The sequence below is a fragment of the Xiphophorus hellerii genome, chromosome 14 (assembly GCF_003331165.1).
Source record: "Xiphophorus hellerii strain 12219 chromosome 14, Xiphophorus_hellerii-4.1, whole genome shotgun sequence".
NCBI classification, from domain to species: Eukaryota; Metazoa; Chordata; class Actinopteri; order Cyprinodontiformes; family Poeciliidae; genus Xiphophorus; species Xiphophorus hellerii.
The window spans coordinates 7045500-7070537 of record NC_045685.1 but is presented as its reverse complement, the minus strand read 5'-3'; the positions used below and the strand labels follow the sequence as shown (position 1 = coordinate 7070537).

The window sequence follows — 25038 nt, the reverse complement described above, 5'->3', positions numbered from 1 at the left end:
CAGGTGGTTGTCGCACTGGTGGGGTAGGAGCAACAGGTGGAGAAGCAACAGGCATAGCAGAAATAGGAACAGGGGTAGAAGGTGTAGCTGCAGCAGAAGCTACAGGGGGATGTGTTGCTGCTGCTGTTTCTGCAGAAGCAACAACAGCTGGAGCTGCAGAAATAATACCTACAGTTGCAGCTATCGCATCTGGAGGAATAATTGCATTAAAGTTAACAATTGAGACGATCATATGGGCTAAAGACATAATTTCTCAAATTTCTAACTTTATCAATGACATAAAGCAGCACAGCAGAGAAATACTCCTTGTGATTGTTTTTTACTTACTGCTACTGGTATCATTCTTTCTCAGTGTAAATGTTGAAATCCTCTTGTCATTTGTTTTACTGTTTTTGTTTTCAGTGTTGGTGTTGCTGGTCCTTGTAATTCGTGAGAACAACCTAAACCAACAGATGGCTAAATCAAGTTCAAACAGCTATAAAATGCCACAGCATGAGAATCACTGATTTATTCAGAGGAAGTTTAAACGGGCAAGATGCTTTTTATTAGTATGTTTAAGAATTTCATAATAGACTAAATTATATCCAATAAGACGACCTATGTGACACAACATGGGACCCAATTTCGAAAGGTGCAGTAAATCAGTAACAAGCATGAAGAGAATTTCTTAATGTGTGAATGTCTAAGAGAGTCCTCCTTAAAACTAAACTGAAGTCTTTAGGTCTTTATAGTGTTGGCAAAGTCAAAAGCTACAAGGGACACAGCCAAGATGCAAAATGACTTTTTATATATGCAAGATTTCAGTTTTTTGTTCAAAATCAATGTTCTACAATCTGTTTGTATAATGAAGACGAAGTAAAAGACAAACTAGCAGTAACAATGTAAAGATGTTCATGAGTATGAAAGTAACAAACTTCTAGTTAGTAGATATACTTTAGTTTTGGAGTCTGTGTTTAGTAATTAATTTTGTTCACTTTCCATTTACTTTAAGTTACCAAAACGTGTGCAAATGTATTATATAGTTATAGCTCCAATTAGCCTTAATGACGTTCCTGGAGATTTTCTATTTTTTTTAACAATTCAGTCAAAGTTTTAAATTTGGATTTTGCATCTGATTGCAAAAACCTATTATGTACTAGAACCTGTCCTGTAGAGCAAATCATCAGTAAATTGATATCTATTCATGGACATTGCAAACTTTACTATAATATCAAGGATATTTAGACATGGTATTAATCTTTTATCACAAATTTCTATTGGAATATTCTTTTCGCTTTGACTGCTGTAGTCATTTATTTGTATACTTACAGATGTATGAAGACATGTCAACAGATATCCAAGAAATGGTAATAAAATCAAAATTCATAGTAGCTTCACTGCTCTTTTTATTTTTGTTCTCTCTCACACACAACAAGCAAACAAGTTAAGAAGTTCTAAATGTTGCTCAGTTTAATCTTGGGGTTTTTAGAAGACTGGGAACCATTTTAAATCAAAGTCATGACATCAAGTGCAGTTACATTTCTTTCCCCATTATCTTAATGTCTTTATTATATTCTGACCAACATCAGGGGCGCAACTACATATTTTTGAGGTGAATGCTAACATGTCGCCACCCCCTCATCACTCAGAGGACCTCTGGCTATGTGGGAAACGAGCTCCGGCTCCTTCGTCCACGGAGGCGCAGGCGATTCTTCTTTGTGGCTGTGTCCTTGGCTCACCACCTGCAGCTCTCGATGTTATTCTTCTCGCTGCAGCCATTCGGATCACAGCTACGGGGGGCATCTGCCTGCTCCTGCTTACCAGCAAGTTTCTGGAGGTCCATATGGCGTCTTTGATGGTGGCTAGGGTGAACCACATCTCAGCGAAGTCCTTTTTCGCAATTTCCCGGAGGCTCACCCCGTACAGCACTAACTTTTACGGGGTATATCTAAAATCACTTTTTATTAGTTTCAATGTTCTCAAATAGGAACCTAGCCAGAATCTGTTCATTGTGTTTGTTTTTTGGTTGGTGCCGGAAGCAGAGATCAGAGAAAAGGCCAAGAGAAGGGTTGCTGATAAACTCTTGATCACATGTACGGGCCTTGGCGTTGGCGTTTTGTTAGGGGCGATTTTTGGTGTGGTGGTCATGGTTGGAGCAGTCCTTACTGTTTTACAGGAATCTTCGAAGCCAGTAAAGCTGAGGAACGCGGTGGGCAAAACAGCTGCAGCTATAACAGGTATGGCATTAGGGGTAGGAGGAACGGCACTAGGGGGCGGTGTGGTACCAGCAGCGACGTCACAGCAGCAGTTGCTGCAACGGGAGCTGTTAAAGGTGCTTTAACTGGATATGACGTGGCTGAAGGAGCAGCGACTCCAAAGGAAGCTGCACAGAAAACAGTAGAGGCTGTGAAGAATGAGGCACAGGTTTACTTAGATACGATTAACCAGGGCTGGAACAAAGTTACACAACCAAAATGTGAAAAGTCAGAGGAGGAGAAGTCATTACTTTGTGACAAACTTGACTGAGATCATCTTTACTGGCTGTGTGGATTATTCTGGTTAACATTTAAAGGATCTTTTGAAACTGGACAGGAGGGATGATGTGTCATTTATTGAATCTAACTATAAATTGTCAAACTAATCTGATTGGAAAAGAGGAATGAAGCTATATAATTTTGATTTTATTGCCATTTCTTAGATATATTCACTTGCATTCCCAGACATCATGATACATGAAATACATGATTACATCAGTCAAAGCAAAAATAGAATAGAATAGAATATTCAAAAAGAATATGATTCCAATAATGCGTATCTTCCCAGCCTTCCTGTTCCATGCTCTCTCCTCCCCTCAGTCTGATTTCTGCTCCAACTACTCACACCTTCACTCAATTAGCTCATTAGCCTGGTCCATTGTTCTCGATACCACCTCACAGTATTTAAGCTCCTCTTTTTCAACCATTAGCTGCCAGTTTGTTTCGTTACCTCCATCCTGTTACCTTGTTCCTCTTGCCACCGCGCCACATTGTCACATTACTTTCCTTGGTTTTACCCAGTTCCTTATATTCTCCTCGTGTCTCTGGTTTTAATTTGGTTTTTCCCCTGGACTTTTGCATTCTGTAAGTTTTTGTTCATTATTCAACACCACCTGACATCTAATGACTGCTGCATTTTAGTCCACACTTCAACCACATAGCATGACAGAATCCATTAATATTGCAGTAGTCACTTCCTATTTTAGGAGAGTCTCCTGATGAGATGGGACTCAGAACCACAATCAATGCGGAAAAATGGAATACAAAGTTTTCAAATGAAGATATGCTGTATAATATTTTTGACTGTTCATCTTTGTATTTACAATGCCAAATTTCAAAGATGAATAATTCATACTATAGTTTAAGTACATGCATTCAAAATGACTTGCTTAGATGGAAATATGAAGGGATAAAATGGATTCAAAATGATGCCACAAAAGTTTTCTTAAGCTCCCATCACAGTAGTCCAATGACATTGGAATGGACATATGGTTTTAATTTTTATTGGTGGGATGGGAATAACTTTCTCATTGATGACTCAGCCTGGACCAAGCTTTATTTGTCGAGGAGACGACCTTGTGTTTGACTTCACATTTCACTCCTAGTACATAAACTAGATACAGTCCCAGTTTAGAAAAGGTACTTTCTTCAAATTCCCCTATTGAGCATTGCTAACACACACCAAGCAAAACTCTGTATCTCTGTAGGCTCTACATCACAGGTGTCAAACTCGAGGCCAGAGGGCCAAATCTGGCCCACCGTAGTTTTTATGTGGCCCCCTAGACTCCAAATCACATAACTACTTCCCTCCAGTTTTTAACAAATTTACGAAATTCACACAAAATCAACAAATCTCCACATTTATTTCTGATCTCACTGCAAATTTTCCTTAAATTTACAGTGAACAGGTGGGTCTTTAGTCTAGATTTAAAGGAAGTCAGTGTTTCAGCTGTTTTACAGTTTTCTGGAAGTTTGTTCCAGATTTGTGGTGCATAGAATTTGAATGCTGCTTCTCCATGTTTGGTTCTGGTTCTGGGGATGCAGAGAAGAACCAGAACCAGAACATGAAGACCTGGAAGGTTGATACAATAAAAGCAGATCTTTAATGTATTGTGGTGCTAAGCCGTTAAGTGATTTATAAACTAACAACAGTATTTTAAAGTCTATTCTTTGAGCTACAGGGAGCCAGTGGAGGGACTTTAAAACTGGTGTTATGTGCTCTATCTTCCTGGTTTTAGTGAGAACGCCAGCAGCAGCATTCTGGATCAGCTGTAGCTGTTTGATTGATTTGTTGGACAGACCTGTGAAGACGCTGTTGCAATAATCAATACGACTGAAGATGAACGCATGGATGAGTTTCTCTAGATCTGGCTGAGACATTAGTCCTTTAATCCTGGAAATGTTCTTCAGGTGATAGAAGGCCAACTATGAAGAAGAGCACATTACATGATTTTCTGGAGGCAGGTCTCAAAAAAAGATAACAATTCAAGCAAGAGAAAATCTCACAAATCATCTTAAAATCATGCTGATTATGAATACGTTGCTGTCTCTTATGAACAAGTTGAAAGTGAAAGTGTATTATGTTACATTTCATCATGGAAAAACCCATTTGTGTGTTTACGAAAACAACAGTACTTAGGGTGCGGCCAAGAGGAACTAGAAGTTAGTTTGCGTTCTGAATGAAGATGGAGGACTGTTATCCATACCCCGTTTTCATCGAGTGTTCAGACGTTCTCTCAGAACAAAATAAGAAGAAAGTAGAAAATTATTTTCAGATTAAACGCAAGTCAGGCGGAGGAGCGTGTGGACCAGTAACAATTGCAGCCGATGAGACCTACAGTATCGCTTTCAAACTTCAAAGAGGTAAAGTAAAATACTGTCTATCAGTTCCAGGTGTAAATTATTTATTTCAAGTATAAATTGCCTTTAAAAAAGTTAATTTAGTGAGTGGAACAAACTTGAAAGATGACAGAGACAATAACAAAGCACAGATGATGTAGGAGTTTTTTTTTTCAGACTTTTTCTCTATACTAACTTTCTCTTTAGTTGTTTGGCATCCGGTGTGTCTATTTAGTTCAGGAAGGTTTAAAGGAAGTAATTTTTTGTAAAATGCAGTGATGGGTTAATGAGACGTCATGAAGCGTATTGACACATTGCCAGACTGTGTTAATATTGTGTCACTGAATATTGACTCTTGCTGGACCTTAAAAATCTCTACAGGCAATTTGATTGACCCCGTCAACTGAACTGACCCTCATTTGATCACCTGGTATATAATGTGATATAATTTAAATCATTGTATTTTACATTGTATTATTTCTTATCTTCATTTAAATTTAAAATGTCTTTGATATTTCTATCAACAGTTGACTGTTGATCGTACAACAATTTGGTTGTAATTGCGCCATGTATACCTTATTAAAGCTCAAAATAATGATTGTGATCCATTTTGTTGTAGACCAGCAGGAAGTCCTAAGGAGATGTGAGCACACAGTGGAGCTGCCCTCAGGTCCTCTGGTCTTAATTGTCACAGAGAAACCTCTATCTTCTGACTCTTCCAGCACCAGTGTCTCCACAGCTTCAGAAGAGGTTAGTAGGACTCAGCAGCACTTTGGACGCATACTCTTTCTTCACTCTCAAATCTTCTTGACCAACATGACCAGGACAGGCCTCTAGAAACCTTGTGAACAGTTGATCCTCTAGAGTTCAATATAATGGTAATAATATGATTGCTAAAATATAATAAGACATAATATGAATATTAATAGAAGATTTTAAAAAATCTGGAAATTAGGTTTTTGGTGCAGATGTTTGGCGGTGTGAATATGATATTTGCACATCATTAGGTTCTACCAAATTCTGTGTTGATAAAGTGTTTTATTGTCTCTGTACACCTTATTTTCATCATTACTGCCTAAAGACTTAAAAAAAATTCCTACATAAATAAACCATTTTCTTGTACACTAGAGGGCTGTGTCAAACGAAAACGACTGGGACTGCATCAACACTGGTAACAGATGTCTTCCTGATGGTAAGTCACCCTCATTTATTTTCTCTAACTTTTTCCTTTTCAGAATACAATATTTGAAGGCCTGCCTGAGAGTTTATAATATCAAAGTATTGTAAACTCAGGCAATAGGCTCTTTCTGTTCTATAACCAAATAAATGGTGGTAAGGTGAGGCAAAAATATCAATCTCATCAAGGAAACATGGACCAAACCTTACTTTACAGCAGAACAGAGTTCAAGAAAACACAAGAAAAAACAAACATCGCAGTCTGACCAAAACAGTGCAGTCAGGGCGGAGCCTGCTACAAAATATCCAGAGGGCGGTGATGCAGGAGGCTGACCAAAAATCTCTAACACTGGGTCTAGCGGGCAGTATATATATGTTTTCTCCAGGGCCAAGCTGCAATGTTTTCTGTTTGACAACTGTCTATGTCTGATATTCAGCTTTGAATACAAAGTATGACTTTGTTCACCAAACATTAATCAACTTGATTTTGTTCACATTTCTTCAGTGTTATAGTAATGACGGACATTTTTATGTTTTAGAGTCTGATTTGAGAAGAGTTGTGATTCTTGGGAAAACTGGATCTGGGAAAAGCAGTCTTGGAAACACCATATTTGGAGAAAACAAGTTCACTGTCTGCCCTGGTGCTAACTCTGGTCAAAGTCCATGTCAGGCACAAACTGATTCACTCAATGGGAGACAAATTACTCTGATTGACACACCAGGCTTCTTTGATACAAAGATGCCTGAAGAAAAACTGAAGGACGAAATATGGAGATTTATCACAGAGTATTCGCCTGGGCTGCATGCCTTCCTCATTGTACTTGAACTAGGACGTTTCACAGACCAGGAAAAAGAAATTATTCAAAAAATTACTGAAAGCTTCTCTGAGCAAGTGTTTCCATATGCAACAGTAGTTTTTACTAATGGTGAGAATCTCCCTAAAGGGCAGAATATCAAAGAATATATTAGCCAAAATGAATCTTTGATGGAAATAGTAGCAAAATGTGGTGGTCGGTGCCATGTTGTAGATAATGAACACTGGAACAATCATTCTGTTGAGACATATAGGAACAACGCCTTCCAGGTGAAGGAGATGCTCAAATCAATTGAAGAGACGGTGGAAAAAAACAAAGGGAACTGCTATACCAATGAGCTTCTGCAAACAGTGCAGAAAATGACACAACGTGTAGCACTTGCAATTGTTCAACAAGAACAGCAAGCTGTTCATGAACCGGTTGTTCATGAAGAACAGCAAAACGATGGAAAGTACTACACCAATGGTTTGCTCCAAGGAGAGGAGGAAATGACACAACAGTTTCTACATGAAGAAGAACAAATTCCTTATGAAGAACTGGAAGTTGATGAAGAATTGCCAGTTCTTCGAGAACAAGAACAACAAGTTGCAAAAGAAGGAATCATGAAGAGAGCTATAAGAAGAGTTCGTGAGATTTTAAAGACAATAAAAGACATTACAATAAATCTTCTATTGAAAGCCTTTCTTGGTACAGTAGAAGCTATTAAGACTATTCTTGCATATATAACAGCTGCCTACAAGGCACTGGACCTGTAGGTTCAGCAGAAGATGGAACAATTGTTGGAGCTGCTGGTTTCACAGCAGCAGCAGCAGTGGCAGGTTTAAGACCTTCTTCCACTTAACTATAATCTGGCCTTAAGCTTTGGGAAAATAATGTAACTGTGAGATAAGATTTATTGCGAATTATAAGATGTTTTTCAGACAGCTGATTTACTAATAAACTTGGAAGAGTGCCCTAATTTGAAAAAAGTCAGAGTACAAAGGTTATTTTTGACATTTCATTAGTTTTTTGTGGTTTATATTATTTTAGTTGACTCATATCACTAAGAAAAATATGTATTTATAAAATGTTGCTTTGTAATCAGGAAGGGGTTTAGTTCCTTTCTGTTTTTTATGATGTTACTTGTTGTGACATCAGACACCAAACTAAAACCAAAAAGCATCAAACTGAGGGCCGCTGTCCCAATCAGTGGATCCTGAGAAATAGGAGGATGTTACTTTATTTGTTTTCGTAACTTCAGGCCTCTGTTGCTCCAAAGTCACCATAAAACTTGTTTTGGTGACTTTCTGTTGAGATTTAAAATCTTTTTTTTTTTCCATACCTTGATGACTACGAATCCTAGTTGGAGCAATAAGATTCCTTTTTGTGTGCAGAGAGTCAAAGCTTTTCATCTTCCTCTGTGATCAAGACTAGGAGAAGCCGTATTGTATTTTCTTTAAAGCAACAGCGCCCCCTTCTGGATATTTTATTTTTGTGCTGGAAAGCTTTGTTCCCACCTCTAGCTCAGGATCTAGCTGAAATATGAGATGAAAATCTTGATTCATGCTTTAAAAAATTTGATTTTAAACCAAATTATGAATATTTTTATTCCATGTTTCAGGGTGGAAACATCTAAATACCTCAATCTGATAGAACTCCCTGTGAATCACAAATGGTAGCCATTGCTTAAACCTGAATCTCGAATGGTTTAACAACAGAACTTATCTGTCATTGCAAAAGGTTCAATATAAATTTAATATTTTATATTTAATACTAAATACTTCAAATATGTATCAAGTATATCTGCCATATTAAGGTTCAATAATGTAAGATCTGCATTTAGACTTATTACATTTTAGCAATTTCATTTTGGTTCAATATTTGGTTCTTCATAAATAATTAGTTTTGATGTGTTTAGAATGAAAATGGTAATATCTTGCTCATACTGAATATTTAGGTATGTGATTTATGTACTTGTTCATCTTGAAATCATTTTTTTCACTCGGATCTATTAAATCAAATGTAATATTCATTGCAATAACTTTACACCCAGCTCCAGATTCTATCTGTCCTGGTAAAGATAAAGGGGTTGATCTGTGGCATTTATTCATAATTTTCTGTTATGCATTGACAGAACCAATATTATAAATATAACATATATATCCTGTGTGATTTCTTTTGTGTATATCTCAGTGGTTAGCAGTGAAAAATTCTTATTTGAATTTTGCATTTGAAAATATCTGAGAAGTCATTCCAGGACTTGTTGGATAAAAGTTCAGGACGGACAAGAAGTATGCCAGCCTGTCAACGACAGTAGAAACAGTCCAGGTATAATTAATGTTTTTACTCATGATATCAAACAGTTATGACTGCTGTGAAAGTCCAAATTCGCTTAATCCTGAATTGAATTGTTTTTGAGAGTTATATCTGTGCCACACCTTACATGTTTGTTCATTTTCTTTTATTTATCTTTCTTTCTGTATTCCTGGAAAGATGGAACAAATGCAATAAATGTCAAGTATCAAAAACCTCTGGAGCTGCATTGTTTGAGATCATTTAAACTGAGCAGGATGACGACTTGAGGCATCCAACCCAAGAATAAAGAGTTTTACCCTTACAGGCTGTTGCTAGAGAGTCTCTACGTTCTGCTTTGATTTCGACAAGGACTGGACACGCAGGGGAAATGTTAGATGTGAAGTAAAAATGTCTACAACAAATTTTAAGAAAATATCTCTAAGAAAAAGTCTAAAGTCCCAACAAATCTAAAATTGTCAGAATTTTACATAGCTTAAGTTTAGTGTGCTTTTGGCAAGAAATGTGCTCAGAACCAACTAACTTTATAGAATCCTGAAGATTTTTCCCAGCGGCTCAAGACAAAACAACCTGCTATCATCATTATAACGCAACTGGATGGTGTTCAGACGTTTGCTCCAGACACGCACCATACATGCACGCACACACATCTACGGACACAAAGATTCTGCACAAAAGCCTTTTGTTTCATACGGACACTTTCTGTAGAAACGAAACTTAACTTTAGCTCATCGTCTGACCACTAGGCAGTGACGTAACACACCAGCAGACCAGGAGGTGGACTTCAGGATATAAGCAAGGTGTCTTCCGTGTTTGAGCAGATGCTGTATAGATTCGGGCCTTTACACTTGACATCCACATAAGCCTGTAAGGGTAAGCGTCTCTTTCTTTTTAGCGCTAAAAAGAATAAAATAAGTAAACTCTGATTGTTCTGTGTTGGCTGATTTCCTGTTCGTGTGCTCACACGTTTTGGGTCCATCGAGCTTAAATCACAATAATGGTTAGAATGATGGTTGGTCCAATAAAAAGATCTGATTAAATAAAATAAATCTACATATAGAAAACATGTCTAAAGGTTAGTGTTCTCTGAATTTAAAGAGATTATTCATCCAGCTAATAGGATGAAACATCACACTAACATCGGTTCACAAGAAAAATAGTAAAATGGTACATTTCAGCAATGCTTTTGGAAAACTATGAAACACCAATTTTTTTAGTGGACTTTATGTCTGAGTAATCATAAACTCGGGTTTTTACATATTTTGTGTTAATCTAGAGATGAGCAAATGCAGTCACTCTAATAATATGACTGTTATGTTAGTTGTTTTATTTAACAAACATTATACATCATTAAGCACATAATTTCTCTAGATGTAAATCTGTACCATTAAACCTCTAAAGTGCACAGTTTACTTCTCCCCCTTCAATCCATTATTGTCTCTCCTGGAACCTTTAAAAGATGCTCAGGCCCCTGGGGAATCTTTTAGCCTGAACACCAGGCACAGGAAGAAACAACAGAGTTACGTTACTTGTACTCTGTCACAATAAATTCAAACACTTTTTGCCCTGTTTCAAGGATTAGTCACACTAAACCTTATATTTTATCTATTTGTTTGTTTTGTTATCAGAACTGATCATCATCAGTACCAGATGAGAAAAAGCTGCCTAAGAAAACCCACAAACTAAGAATAAAATGCTTCAATCTGTTTCTCTTGGTGTTTTTTTTTTTTTTTTTTCATTTATTTTTAAGTGTAAAGGAGTAAATAATGAAGATTTTTAAGAGTCTTTGGTCAATGGTTTAACCACTGCTTTAACAAGATCTGATGCCAAATTCTGAGATTTCTCTATGGCTGTAAATCCTGAAGCTGACACAGCCTGAGCCGCCTTCTCTGCTGCTTCCCATGGAGTTTTTGCATTTTCTGCTGCGTTATATCCTGTCACACCCCCCAAAAACGCTCCCGCTGCTGTAGCCGCACCCACTACTAGTCTTAACGCTCCTCCTATTTGTGACGATGCTCCTCCGATTTTTCCAGCTACTTCTGCTGCTTTTCCCTCTTCTGCTGTTGCCACCTTTTGTGCTACTGGTGGCTTTTCTGCTGCTGCTGTATCTGCTGCTTTTTCCACCGCCGTTGCTGCTGGTGGGTCTCCTGCTTCTGCTGCTACATTTGCTTCTTTTTCTGCTTCCCCTGTTTTATCTGGTGCTGCACTTGCTGTTGCATGTAAGGCTGGTTTTGTAAACGTTGCACTCCATGATTTGGTTGCAGAGGCGAGGACTCTAACAGTTGTTGCCAGCAATGCGACAACCACTGACACAGCTACTGCTGAACCAAAAGCGGCTCCTAACAAAGCACCAACAGTGATGCCTGCCAGCCTGTTTAAGAAATCATCATACGTCCTTTCTTTAGCCGTCTCTCTGATTTTTTCCTCTGGTATGTTTCTGGAAGACTTTGCGATGTTTTCTTCTTCTTTTTTGATATTCTCCTCTATTTTTTGCAGCATGGCATTGGTGTAAAAGCTCCCGTCGTTTTCTTCCACCGTCTTCTCTATTGACTTGAGCAGTCTCTTCACCTGATACCGGTTGCTTCTGTATCTGTACTTCGATCGCTTGTTCCAGCGTTTGTTGTCTACAACGTGGCAGCGATTTCCACACTTTTCTACTAAATCGCCAAGGAACTCGTTTTCCTTCACAAACCCTTGGGTTTGTTGCCGCCTCGGGAGCCGGTCACCGTGAGTAAAGACAACAGTTGAATATTTAAACACTTCCTCAGAGAACTGCTCATTCATTTTGCTGACGATGTCGTCGTCTTTCTGGGTAGATTTCTCCACGTTGAGCACGATGAGGAAAGCGTGAGGCCCAGGCGAACACTCTGTGATTCCTTTCAGTAACTCAGCCTTCATCTCTTTCTCATCTTTCCCTGGATCAAATAAACCAGGCATATCGATCAGAGTGATTTCTCTCCCACCAACACGTTTGGTCTTTGCTTCACATCCTCTGATCCCAGGTTCCACGTCATGGTTGACGTTGAACTTCTTCTCTTTAAATATGGTGTTTCCAAGGCTGCTTTTCCCTGCTCCAGTTTGTCCAATGATGGCGATTCTTCTTTTGGGCACTAAGAGACAATTTTGTTTTTCAGACAAAGAAAAAACATTTATTTTTGTTGATTGTTCTTCAAGAAGCAACATATTTGTGCGACATCTAATTTAACTCAAGAAAAATTAAAGCTGAGGCATGTGGCCAATAAAGCCATGACATGAGAAATCATCTAGTCTGACCTGAAATACACATTTATAGTTAAAAGTTGTTTTATGTCATATATATTATTCATCATTATTGTTATCATAGTTAGAATTCTTATACAACATTTGCTTTGTCGTAAATTGCATTAAACTCATTTACACATGGTTTGAAAAAAAAAGACCTACGTTGGGATTTGCTCCGTTTTGCTCCCAACCCACAGCAAGCAGCTGGACGGCCTACAAATACAAGAGAAACAGATCACAACCAAAAACAGCAGAAATGCAACTTAACTTTTGGTGTTTTCTGAAATAGAAAATGATGAACTTGAATTTTTTTGCGACAGTAGGCAGACAGGAAAGAGGGCGAGGACATGTGGCAAAGGTTGCCGGGAGTCGAACCCGCGACGTCCGCGTCGAGGACTAAGGCCTCCAAACGTGGGGCGTGCTAACCCCCTGCGCCACCACAGCACGCCTCATTTAATTGCAATTTTGTTAATTTGTCAGATTAAACTTGACGGAAGACGCCCTCCTCACAACACCGCCCGTGTCGCCCATATCAGCAGAAGCCCCTGTTCAAACATTGTTTTGGATTACAACCTGGTAAAATGATTCAAGACATCATCAAAACATGATACTGGCAATGAGTCAGAATCATCAGTTGTGGGTTTTTTCACCTTTAGGACTCTCAACAGATTCTCTATTAGATTCCAGCTGGGATTCTGACATCACTCCAAAATGTTCATAAGACTTCCAGGGAAGAAAATTTAAAGATCACTTTAAATCTAAATATGCAAATAGTTTTTGGTTTATGAACACAATTTCTACATATACAGTACAGACCAAAAGTTTGGACACACCTTTTAGTTCAATGAGTTTCCTTTATTTTCATGACTATTGACATTGTAGATTCACACTGAAGGCATCAAAACTATGAATAACACATGTGGAAATATGCACTAAACAAAAAAGTGTAAAACAACTGAAAATACCCCTTATATTCTAGTTTCTTCAAAGTAGCAACCTTTTGCTGTGATTACTGCTTTGCACACACTCTGCATTTTCTTGATGAGCTTCCAGAGGTCGTCACCTGAAATGGTTTTCACTTCATAGGTCAACCTGCCCTGTCAGGTTAATAAGTGGGATTTCTTGCCTTATAAATAGTCATGAAAATAAAGAAAACCCATTGAATTAGAAGGTGTGTCCAAACTTTTGGTCTGTACTGTAACTGAAGACAGGTAAAGCATCAGGTGTAAACAGGCAGAACTGAGAATGTCAAGAAATGAAACCAGCTGTACTATTTGGTTCTCTGCAGTAACATATAAAACCGCCTTGGGCTCATCTACATGGTGGATTACTTGCAGGTTTTTTCCTGAATGAGCAGCATCCTCATAAATCAAGTTCATGTTTGTCATCTGACACAATGTTTCTATCCAAACATGAAACTACAGGCAGAAGGAGAATCAAAGGTAATGAACAAGTTTATTTCACCACACATTGCACAAGGACATTTTTTTAAAATCTCTCAGAAAGAGGACTGTATTCCTTCTTCTGCCATTCTGTCTAGTCTAAATTGTGGACATGGCATCACCTCTATTTTTTTATTAATTTGACCTACTTTATAACTCCAGTTATATAATCTATTGACATATTATAGAGAAAATCAACTAATGTAAATTGTGTCTACAAGACCTAGTTAGAATAGAAAAGAAATGTGTATTTTACACAGAAAATCATCTTATTCTTCTTGAACTGGACGACCGCGGTGTTAAAGGTGCAGTGATATTAAATTAATATCCCAAACTTTTCCGTTAGCTGAACTACTTCATGTAGTTTACAAGAGAAGTACATGTGAGAAATGTGCTGGCATTCCCGCTCTGTGTGAGAATGTCAGTGAAAGCATGAACTAAACTGCAAGCAAAAACAACGAGTTTACATTACTAAAAAGAGTTAAGAGTTAACATTTCTTATTAGTTATTATAATATCTTACCTTCCATGATGTTGAAGACAGTATTGCTCAGGAATCCCTCAGAAAAGCCCCTCACCAAGGCGGAGCGACTTTTTTCTCTGGCTTATTTCGTAGACGGTCTGACTCAAAATTAGGTGAGTGTTTCATTTCACTTTTGGTTTTATTACTGGTTACGCAACACAAGCAAACTTAACAACATAAACATAAGATACTTGAAGATCAGGGTGTGTTTAACATTTGTCTGATAAGACAACTGAGATGATGTCAGACATCAGTGGTATTCACACCCCTTGAACTATTTTTTTTATGCCACATGACAACAACAAACATAAATATTATTCAAATTTTATGTGAAAGACCGACACAAAGAGGTGTACTATTGTGAAGTAGAAAAAAAATTCTACATGATTCAAAACATTTTTAACAAATAAAAAACTGAAAAGTACCTCAGTTATTTTTAATTAAGTTAATATTGTCATAAAAAAGGGCTGTGTGTGTCAAGAATATTGTTTTTATCAGCTGCATCAGATTTGATAATCTGGATGAATTGGACTTTAGTGTTTACAGCTGGCAGATAAGTTTCAGCTGATCTGCTGATGGATCCTACCTTAAATCTGTTATCTTGGATTCCAGTAGAACAGATTTCTTTAAGGAAATAATCAAGAAATTAAAAGACAATTAAATCATCAGTTTTGCATCTGTTTTTATTACTATTATTTTGTTTTTAAAAGAAACATTTTGGTGTTTCTACCTAATTACTTTTATTCAGAAAACATAAAAAATGGCAGCCAGACTGGAAAGAGAAATTAGATGAAACAAATGAACAAATCCGATTACAGTGGTGAAATGACACAATGTTCTATAAAAGACGCGTAGTTTAAAAGTTCTCTTAAAAATATGAAGATATTGTCGAAAAAACAAAAACAGACATCACTTTCCATTAAACAAGTCCTGAAAACGACAACACACCTGACTAACTTTCTGCAGTCACACATGTGGATCTTCGACTATCAAATCACATTGAAACAAAAAGTTCAGAAAAGCAAATTCAAGCGACCAAACTGCTGCTGAGCAAAGTCGAACCTTCCCACGGTCTGGTACTTAATACAAACAAATACAAAGTCTTACTCCTAAATCTTGGCACAAGATTGCTTAGCGTTAGCATGTCTAGCACTGGGAAACATCACACAAGATACCTAATGAATAAAATGACATTTTATTTACACTTTATTGCTTTGCCAAAGGCTGTTGCACACATAGCTGGTGTGTATATTTAGACAAAGTAGTCAGAACATTTTGTTAAACATTGAACCGTGTTGTCCTATTTAATTTGGCTTATCTGAGATAACTTGCAGTTTTCTAAACAAGGAAGAAGCTAGTGAGGTGGATGCTAAGGATCAAAAGGGCTTTTGATGACATTAAAACCACAGTGGGCCAACTACAGTGTCTTGGGAGTTTCATCTAAATTTTTTCTTAATCAACAAATACCAGCAGTTTACATGAGTCTCTAGTCTCATGTAAATATATTTCAGAGACTACTCTGTGGTTTGATATGTCTAAAATATCTCCTACACACTTTTTATGTGTGTAGGAGCACACAACCACACACACACAGCCATGCCTGATGGAAATTTAGAGATCAATTAACCTAACAATCATGTTTTTGGGTTCTGGGAGGAAGCTGGAGTACCTGGGGAAATCCCACACAAGCACAAGAAGAAAATGCAAATTCCATGTAGAAACACCCCGACGTTTGGACTCAAACCCAGAACCTTCTTGCTAAAAGCCAACCAAATTAGCAACAGTACCATCCCCTAAAAATCAATCTCTCTGTTTTACAGGTGACCAAAAACCAATCCAGCATGTGTTCAAAGTTCTCATGTTTTGAACAACATCAAACTGAAAACCAACCTGAAGTTCAAAATTCTGTCCAGACATTTATGACCAGAGGTGAAGACAAAGGGGGGACATGACAAGGTCCAGCAATTAACAGAAACAAACTACTGGTAATGAGAAGGATTCAAATATCAATTGACATATAAATAGGAACCAGAGATCTCCTATATAAAACAACTAAGACTGATGTGATTTCCATTCTTAAATATTCTTTAAGGGATTAACATATTGTCCAGTGATCCAGATCTAATCCAGATTACTAATTGCTCCTTCTTCACCCAAGAATCACCTTTCATGAAGAGAATACACAGATGCATTGATTATGAGTTCAAAAAGCAGTAGCGGTTTGGAGATTTTTTTAAAAAATCTCCACATTCACTGAAGATGATCACACATCTTAAAATCCAACAGTTACGTCTCCATATCTTCAGATTTTGGGCCCAATTCCCGAAATACATTAAACTGGGTACAGAGTCACAAACTATCATTATTTCACAATGACAGTTAATAACAACAGTATGACCAAAAACATCACCAATATTCCACTTGAAAGGAAAATGGTTCCAGCCATTGGTACTCTGTCACAAAACGACAGGAACAGCAGGAAGTAAAAAGCGACGACCAGAAGGACGACTCCGATGTTCTTCTTGATCATCTCATAAAAGTCGATGATCTTGTCATGCATTTTCTTGACCCAAGTGAGAAACCATGCTGCTGCTACCAAAGATAATATACTTGCAGTTATTTTTGCCACCCAAGTTATAGCTGTTCCAACTGCCCCTAAAACTCCCACTATCATCCCAGTAAGACCTGTTCCAACTGCCCCTAAAACTCCCACTATCATCCCAGTAAGACCTGTTGCAACTGCCCCTAAACCTCCCACTATCATCCCAGTAAGACCTGTTGCAACTGCCCCTAATCCTCCCACTATCATCCCAGTAAGACCTGTTGCAACTGCCCCTAAACCTCCCATTACTGCCCCAAGTAAATCAGTTACAAATCCCCATAAACCTCTAGATTCTTTCCTTACTGTTTCCTTCCTCCTGTCCGACTTTTCAGGCGCCTCGTTTGTTTCTGTATCAAACTCTCTTTCTTTTTCATTTTTCTCTTCCTCCTCCATTGAAGTGGAGTTTGTTTCAGATGGACTCTTGTACTTTTCATCTCTCCCTTTTGGTTCAGAACGTGGTACTTCATATTCTCCCTGTTTACTAGTAGTGCATTCTCCAGTCTTGGTGGATGTCTGTGTTGTTTGCCAAACTGCAACATCTGACCCAAAGAAAGCTTCTGCCACCAAGTTCCCCTCAGGGCCTGACAAGCTAATCCACAAGTTGTTGTTGGCATTACATTTTTTGTCGTTGTTTGGGTGTTTTGGGTTACTTAATTTTGTGTTATTTTTGTCTCTCTGATGTGCCTGGAGGGTTTCGTTGGTGTAACACCTTCCTTTGTTTTCTATCACTATCTTATCCATCATGCTGATCAGCTGTGACACCTGGGAGTCGTTTTCGTCACCCTTCGGGCTGTTCTTATGATCAGCTACCTGATATCGGCCACTGCACTTCATTACCAAATCCTTAAGATGTTGATTCTCATTGATATACTTTTCAATGGTCATTAGATTAGGGCCATGAGTAAAAACAACGGCAGCATATTTAAATGCTTCCTCTGGAAGACACTGGCAGATTTTGTCAATTACAGCCGACTGTTGCTTTGCGGATTCCTCTACGTTCAGCACAATCAGAAGAACATGGGGACCGGGACGGCACCTTGCGGTACACCTCGCTATCTCATCCTTCAGCTCTGCCTCAGGTTGGTCAAAATGAGAGAAACCAGGAGTGTCCAACACAGTGATTCTTCTTTCGTGGGCAGATTTGGACTGAATTTGATAGTCAGTCGTCTTGCCAGGTTCAAACACTTCCTCTCCTAAGATGGAGTTTCCAAGGGTGCTTTTCCCAGCCCCGGTTTCTCCCAACAGGACGACCCTGTAGGCTCTCAGCACTACGAAGCAATAGTGAAAATTAAATCATCATGTTCATTTGGAAGGATAACAGAAAACTGTAAATCGCTGTAGTCTCTAGTTACCTTTGATGCACTTCTGAACTCCATCTGTTCCTTTGATGAAGACCTTTGATGCTGCCACCAGAGAAAAAAAATTGTAAAGAAAAAGAAAATTCTTACATTGTCTATTGCTTTCTTGTCCCTGAGCTTCACAGGGACGGATTTATGACTATTGCACATTTCTGTTTACCACCACTAAGGGTCTTTACCTCTCTTTGGTTTCATTCCTGCTCGTTGTCCTTGTGGCGCTGACCAGGTTGCATTATGAACACCTACATTTACAGAGTGTTCTTCTACAATCTGTCTCCTGTCAGCAGTGACTTTTTGAACTTTAACTTCGTCTTCTCTTCCTGCAGCCGTGAGTTCTGGTTGTACCATAACACTCGATCCAAAGAAAACGTCCCCAAGCGGCGCAGCTGCAGGGCCTGTTATTTTCATCCATGCTTTGTTGTGGACAGAGTAGTCGGCCTTATTGTCAGTGGAGTGGCAGGTACTCTTTTTGTCAATGTGCATCACCATCTTCACCTGTATATTTAACCTCTGCTCTTCCTGGAAATGATAGAGTACAGTAAGAAACATAAAACGTTAGGGATAGCCTCATCTATACATTTAGGGAATCTTACAGAAAACCGTCTCATGAAGCAGATAAGGTTTTTTCTCGCAACTGCATGGTGTCACATTTAAAACTACATTCTCTACCAGTGAATTCTGAAACTGTTTTCACTTTCTTTGTGTTTTTTTAAAGCTATTTGTGGTGTGGAGAGATAAAGTTTGGTCACAGTTTAAACTCTGTACTCTGTCTCTCCAACTGTAGATATAAGCTAAAGTGAGTAGCTGCATTGCCATATTTCCTAACATAAATCTGCTTTTCGTCAATGACATCTTGTCTTATTTTTCCTTCTTATGATATCAGCTTATCAGCTTAGTGAAATAAACTTCTTTGCTTTGTCTTCTTCAGAATTTGTGAGTTTATTCCCATTTGAAGTAAGGTAAATATTTTTCCAGTTGGAACAGAATGAGAGCTAACCCTCAATCAAAATGTCTGTCTTGAAAACGTGTTCTCTGCACCTCAGAGCCTGAGTGCTCTGACAGAGAGAAAACAGAAAGTGAAACTTGTAAATCCACCCTTCACTGGTAAACAAGTTGCATTTATACGAGACGTTGCTCATTCTTTACACACAAAGAGACCTAATCACATTTATCTGCCAGCCGACTGTTGCTTTGAGGATAAAAGACATCCTTGTTCCTTTGATGGATGTCTCCAGCTGTACGATTTTAATGCTGTGTGGATGTGAATTAATGTGTGAGCAACAGATAACCCCAATTTCCCTATGGGATTAATAAAGTTTAACCTAACCTAACTAGTTTAAGTCAAGGATCTACAAATGTAGTCTCTAATTTGAAGTACTGCAAATAAGTGAACATAACTTACCAATTTAATGTGGAAACTCTGAGAGGATCTTGTAACGGTGCAGGATGGGAGTGCCTCTTGATCTAGACCACTTTCACTTTCGGTATCACGAGAAGGAGCTCCTGTACGCCCCCTTGTGGATACTAGAAAATCTACAGGTTATATTTGGAACCATTTTTACAACCTATAAAGAGTGATTAAGAAGTAAAAGTAGCAACTCAAAAGATTTAGGTGAACTTAATAGTTTTCTTTTTATGATACTTTATAATTCCACTTCAAATGTTTTATGTAATTATTGATGTTAGACTAAGTTGTACTGCCACTAACTACCTTGGAGAGGATTCACACAGGTTATTACAAACTGTTTATATATTATAGGACAGAGACGACAGTGAAGTCAAGGCTTTGTGACAGTGTTGGTGAGTAACAGAGCAATTTTACATTCAGTTCCAGCTTCCAGCTTTTCTTTGATAACAGCCTGTCTGCATCTCATATGCTGTCTTGAAAATATCTGTGCACTATTTTGCAAATGCTCACTAAATCTATCAAATGATTAGTATATCAAGAAGCTTCTCCATGTTTTTGCCTAAATTAGTTCTGACATCTGACTCCTCCATTCCAAAACTTTACTTTTCTGTCTCACCGTTATGGTGTTCCTCTTTGGTCATGTTCTGTAGTTTTGCCAAACAAATCTTGGCCTTAAAGTTCAAGTGTGGTTCCTTTCAGATGATAACACACTTTACTAGTTGACGTGCCTCCATGTCAAGAGTTACTAAAACTAGGGTTAGAGACAACTATTTAGTTAAAGTCTAAGGGGACTTTAGGAATAAGAATCTTTATTGCTTGACACTGTCATTTCCACAGCACCCGGTGAAACAGTCACATTTTCTAAAACAAAATGCTAGCAAAATGTGTGACTTGCTCTACTTTTCATTTGGAATTGAAGTAAGTTTTGAAGTTTTTTGAGTGTTTGAGATAAAAAAATTTTAAAGGAAAACTCATTTTTGAGTGTAAACTTGCAGACATTGTGTAAGGATTTGAGTTTTTCTGTGTGTTTATTTAGGATTCTGTGTCAATTGAGTCTCTGTGTTGTCAACTGTGTCTAGTTCCCGTGACCCCCTGTGTATTTATACCCGCCTGTGTTTCTTGTTCTCTGTCAGGTCCTTGTCTAGACTGTCTGCCGTCTATAGATTAATGTTTACCAGTTGCTACCAGATATTAGCTCCTAGCTTTTGTTTCTCTGTTCTGCCTGGATTTTTGTCCTTTTTTCATCATTAAACCACCATCATCATCATCTTCAACTGCTTGGGTCCTACCATGTTTATCCTCATTATCTTCACCCCACATCTTGCCACATTGTGTTTCTCTTTGAAAAGTTTTTTTTTTAATAAAAATGTCCTCTAGACTGCGACTTTAAAAGCTCATCAGTAATTTAAAGAATTAAACAAACATTTTTTGAGCTTCCAGCAGCTCGGTATTCAGTGACACCAAAGGCGTGAACCCAAAAGTCTAATTGCCACTCAGGTTTATGATCCTCTCTGTTCTTTCACTTTTACTGGCTTCTATTTAAGTTAAGCCAGTAAAAGACAACAAAAGAAAAGCATCAGCATAGCTTGGTTCTATTTTGTTTTATTTCGGGGCAACACACTCACATTTTGGTTCACTTGATGAGCAGCTTTATTGGTGTCAAAATGAAAGATTTCAGGATGAGTCAGAATATATCTCCTTTTCATTTGAACCTCACCATGGTCACAGAATAATAATACTAAATATTTATCTAAGCATCAGTTGACTGCTTGTGTTCAGCTTAATTCCAGTTTACCTTGATAGAAGTTTGAAAGTGTGTGAAGCAACATGAGAGGCAGTATTTAAAAAAGCTCTTCAAAAATCTAATAATTGTTAGCTGTCTCTATGTTAGTAGTATTAAACACCAAACATCAAGTGGACAGAACAAGACTAATTAACACAAGGAAAGCTGAAGTAGACATAAACAATAAACCAAGGGGAGAAGACTGACAGCAATCTAAGGAAACTAAATTATAATATCCAACAACAGGAGGCAAGAATAAACCAAGAAACAAAACTCAAAGGAATTAATTAAGTCAGCCCCTGATAGCCAACAATAAACTGTGTAAAATGAATCAAATATGGCCAAAGTTGTGATCAGAAATAACACACAAGAAAACTTAGATTCAAAATCAGAAACTCATAGTGCCCATTGAATGCTCCCCAAAAATGGTAAAACAGATTTATAGGATTTATACAGGCCAGGCTACATGACTTGGCTCCACCGTGACAAGCAGGAAAGTTTGTCCATGAACTTGTAATTCTTATGACTGGATGACAAACCCTCAACTTTTTAAGGGGCAAAACCGATCTGATATTCTGCCACTTTAAAAGTTAATCCATAGTTTGAAAATAACCAAGATCTATCTTTGGCTTGGTATTTGGTCACCAGAGGTGTGGACACAACGGTCTTAAAACCTTTTGTTTGTATACTTGGTAGCATAAGCCCATCCCTGATGTCACACAGATTAACTCCACCTTTAAAAAACATTAACATGTCCTCCTGTTCTCACATAACCTTCTACCTTTTTTAATAGTTCGATCAACATCGTAAAGTTGCAGCTACAAGTTATTCTAAATTCAAAATGTAAAAGTGGGAATCGATTTCACACAGATTTGTGTCCGCTCTGCATGAACAGAACATCAAAGAAAACATAATAATCGCTAACAAGCGTAACATATAGTCATGACGATTACTTGACGATTTGCTCTGTCCTTCAAGTTTATCTTATCTTATTAGACTGTTTATTTATTGAATATTTCCTTGTATTGACAACTGCAATTCACTCACAAAGTTATGAAAGACCGTAGAAAACACAGCTTAATTTGAACATTCAGTTTTCTGCAGCTTTGTGTTTGATCACACCTGAATTTTAATAGGATTGCTGTTCCTGCATTTAATTAGATAGCATGGCAACCACACTGACAGCAAAACAAATAAATATGTTTATATGTGAAACTTATTTCAAGTTATTTCACTTCACACAAAGAAAATACAGTACATGCCACCTTTAGGCAGCACGAAGGAGGGCAGCTCAGTTAACCACACAGCAGCCTATTATTAAGGTTCCTTGCAAAAGTATTCATAGTGATGGTGTTTCTTTAATCTTGTAATGATCATAAACTTCAGTGTATGTTGTTATGACTTTGTTTGACAGACTAACACAAAACAGCATGTTGCTAAGTGGAAGGAACATTTTATATACCAGTTTTTTTTGCTTGTTTTTTCGTGTCTCTGAGTCAGAGGAGTTGATTTTAATATCTCAAATATGACATTTAAAAAAAAAAAAACAGATGTAAAATTTGTCATATTCAGTTTTGGTGACAAAGCACTTATCTCCAGAGATGCATCATGGACCGGCTGCTAGCATCGAAGCAATGGAGAGACAAAGGACAGACAGCAATGCACACGCAGTTGTCTCTGAGGGGAAGTTAAAGAAACGAATTAATCTAACAATCATGTTTTGAACTGTTGGAGGAAGTCGGAATCCCTAGACCAGGATTCAAACCATAGAGGATTCAAACTTGCTGCATAGACACTGCAACCACTGTGCATCCCAGAATACAACATATTGCTCAGAATTAATATTCAGGCAAAAGCAGAACTGAAAAGTTTCTTGTTGCTGTTTTGTTTGCAAAGCAAGGTGACATAAAGTGTCTTAAAGTTTCTCTTCAGAGCTGTTACTAAGGTTCCGCTTATTTGCCTTATCGACAGATGGGCCACAGCTTGTAAAGTTAATAAAACAGGATTTGCCTTGCAAGCTGCAGTTCATGTGACTGTCACGTTGTTGACAATAAATATAGGAACTGTGGAGCGGAACAGTACAGCAGAATCCTGAAAATAGCTGATTAGTCAGAAGCTATAGAGAAGCTACACCACAGGTGTCAAACTCCAGTCCTCGAGAGCCGCAGTCCTGCAGTTTTTAGATGTGCCACAGGTACAAAACACTGGAATGAAATGACTTAATGACCTCCTCCTTGTGTAGATCAGTTCTCCAGAGCCTTAATGACCTGATTATTCTGTTCAGGTGTGGTGCAGCAGAGGCACATCTAAAAGTTGCAGGACTGCGGCCCTCAAGGACTGGAGTTTGGCTCCAGCTACACAATGCTGCGTTTTGTAAAACATGAAATACAGATGAGGCTAAATGTGGGACATTACCTTATATACAAACGTGTGTTGCCATTTCAACAGATGCTATAGAGGGAGCCTCGTGCTACAACACATTTCACAGTATAAACTTCAAAATACTTCTGAATAAATCAATATTCTGTGCAGCTGGGCACAGAGTTCACAGCCATGGAGAGCGTTACCATGGTTCTGCCATGTGTAGTGTTGTCTTAATGGCTGAAGAGCAAAAAAGCAACTTACAAGACATAGAAAGTCTAGAGAGAATCAATCTTTTCTGAATATATATATACAGTGTATATATATATATATATATATATATATTTACATGCAGTTAGGCAATATTATTCCTTGTTTGACACGTATTACATAAACAAATGTATCCACTTCATTGTAAAATAATTTTTCCCAGCCAGCTAAAGCAGTGTGCGAACACTAGACACGGTGGAGTACTTCAGTGGATTATGTATGTATATAATACAGCTACACCTCATCTCCCACAGCGCGTGTCAGCAAATCAGATTATTGTACAGATCAACGCGCTGGTTCATTAAAACAATATGCCTGCAATATGCACGTCATGCTTCCTTCTGCTGAAAGGGTTCATGGAGATACTGGTTTCATTTTCCAGCAGCTCACTGCCAAAAGATGTGAAATGCTGGCTTGATGACCTTGGTGTTACTGTGCTCTAAAGGGCAGCAAACTGGCCTGACCTGATTGTCAAGAGGAAGGTGAGTCAGAAAACCCATTATGCAAATTACTTAAAGGATATCAAAACAACCTGGGTTTTCAATTCACTGCCATGGCACGCCACATGACTGCAATAATTCATGTGAAAAGGGTCCTGACCAACTAGAGTGTATAGACATGAATATAGTTTTCAGAAGCCTGACATTTCTCTTTGAAGTATCTGTTTTTACTCATCTTGTGTAATATTGTTGTTATAAATGTCTGGATGTGCCAAAACTTTCTCCAGCTGAACAGGAACAAAACTGAAGTTATTGCCTTTGGACCTGAAGAGGAACGATCTAGAGTCATTGCACATCTTCAGTTATTACAAGTAAAAACCAGCCATCAGGCCTGATAAACTGGGAATAGTGATGGACTCTGACCTGAACCTCCAGAGCCACATAAAGACAGTTAC

The 25038-nt window shown here is 38.1% G+C and overlaps 3 protein-coding genes across 4 annotated transcripts; 1 reads left to right on the top strand and 2 right to left on the bottom strand.

Annotated features, from left to right (window-relative positions):
* Positions 1-4387: 4387 nt before the first annotated feature.
* On the top strand, positions 4388-10062 carry LOC116732338 (GTPase IMAP family member 7-like). The gene is made up of 4 exons (XM_032582435.1): positions 4388-4877; positions 5473-5603; positions 5982-6045; positions 6569-10062. The coding sequence occupies exons 1-4, from the start codon at positions 4694-4696 to the stop codon at positions 7597-7599; spliced, it is 1410 nt and encodes a 469-aa protein (XP_032438326.1). The 5' UTR covers positions 4388-4693; the 3' UTR covers positions 7600-10062.
* Positions 10063-10840: 778 nt separating this feature from the next.
* Positions 10841-14921, bottom strand: LOC116732339 (uncharacterized). Its single transcript, XM_032582436.1, has 3 exons — positions 14362-14921; positions 12560-12610; positions 10841-12246 (listed from the first exon to the last, which is right to left on the bottom strand). Exons 1-3 carry the CDS (start codon positions 14366-14368, stop codon positions 10913-10915), a joined length of 1392 nt encoding a protein of 463 aa, XP_032438327.1. The 5' UTR covers positions 14369-14921; the 3' UTR covers positions 10841-10912.
* Positions 14922-15026: 105 nt separating this feature from the next.
* On the bottom strand, positions 15027-19859 carry LOC116732332 (immune-associated nucleotide-binding protein 12-like). Of its 2 annotated transcripts, XM_032582423.1 has the most exons (5): positions 19724-19859; positions 18501-18840; positions 18316-18366; positions 17203-18231; positions 15027-17157 (listed from the first exon to the last, which is right to left on the bottom strand). In XM_032582423.1, the coding sequence occupies exons 2-5, from the start codon at positions 18808-18810 to the stop codon at positions 16724-16726; spliced, it is 1824 nt and encodes a 607-aa protein (XP_032438314.1). In that variant the 5' UTR covers positions 18811-18840; positions 19724-19859; the 3' UTR covers positions 15027-16723. The 2 variants fall into 2 exon arrangements, with proteins under 2 accessions (XP_032438314.1, XP_032438313.1); XM_032582422.1 differs by having other exon boundaries at positions 15027-18231; positions 19724-19857.
* Positions 19860-25038: the final 5179 nt, after the last annotated feature.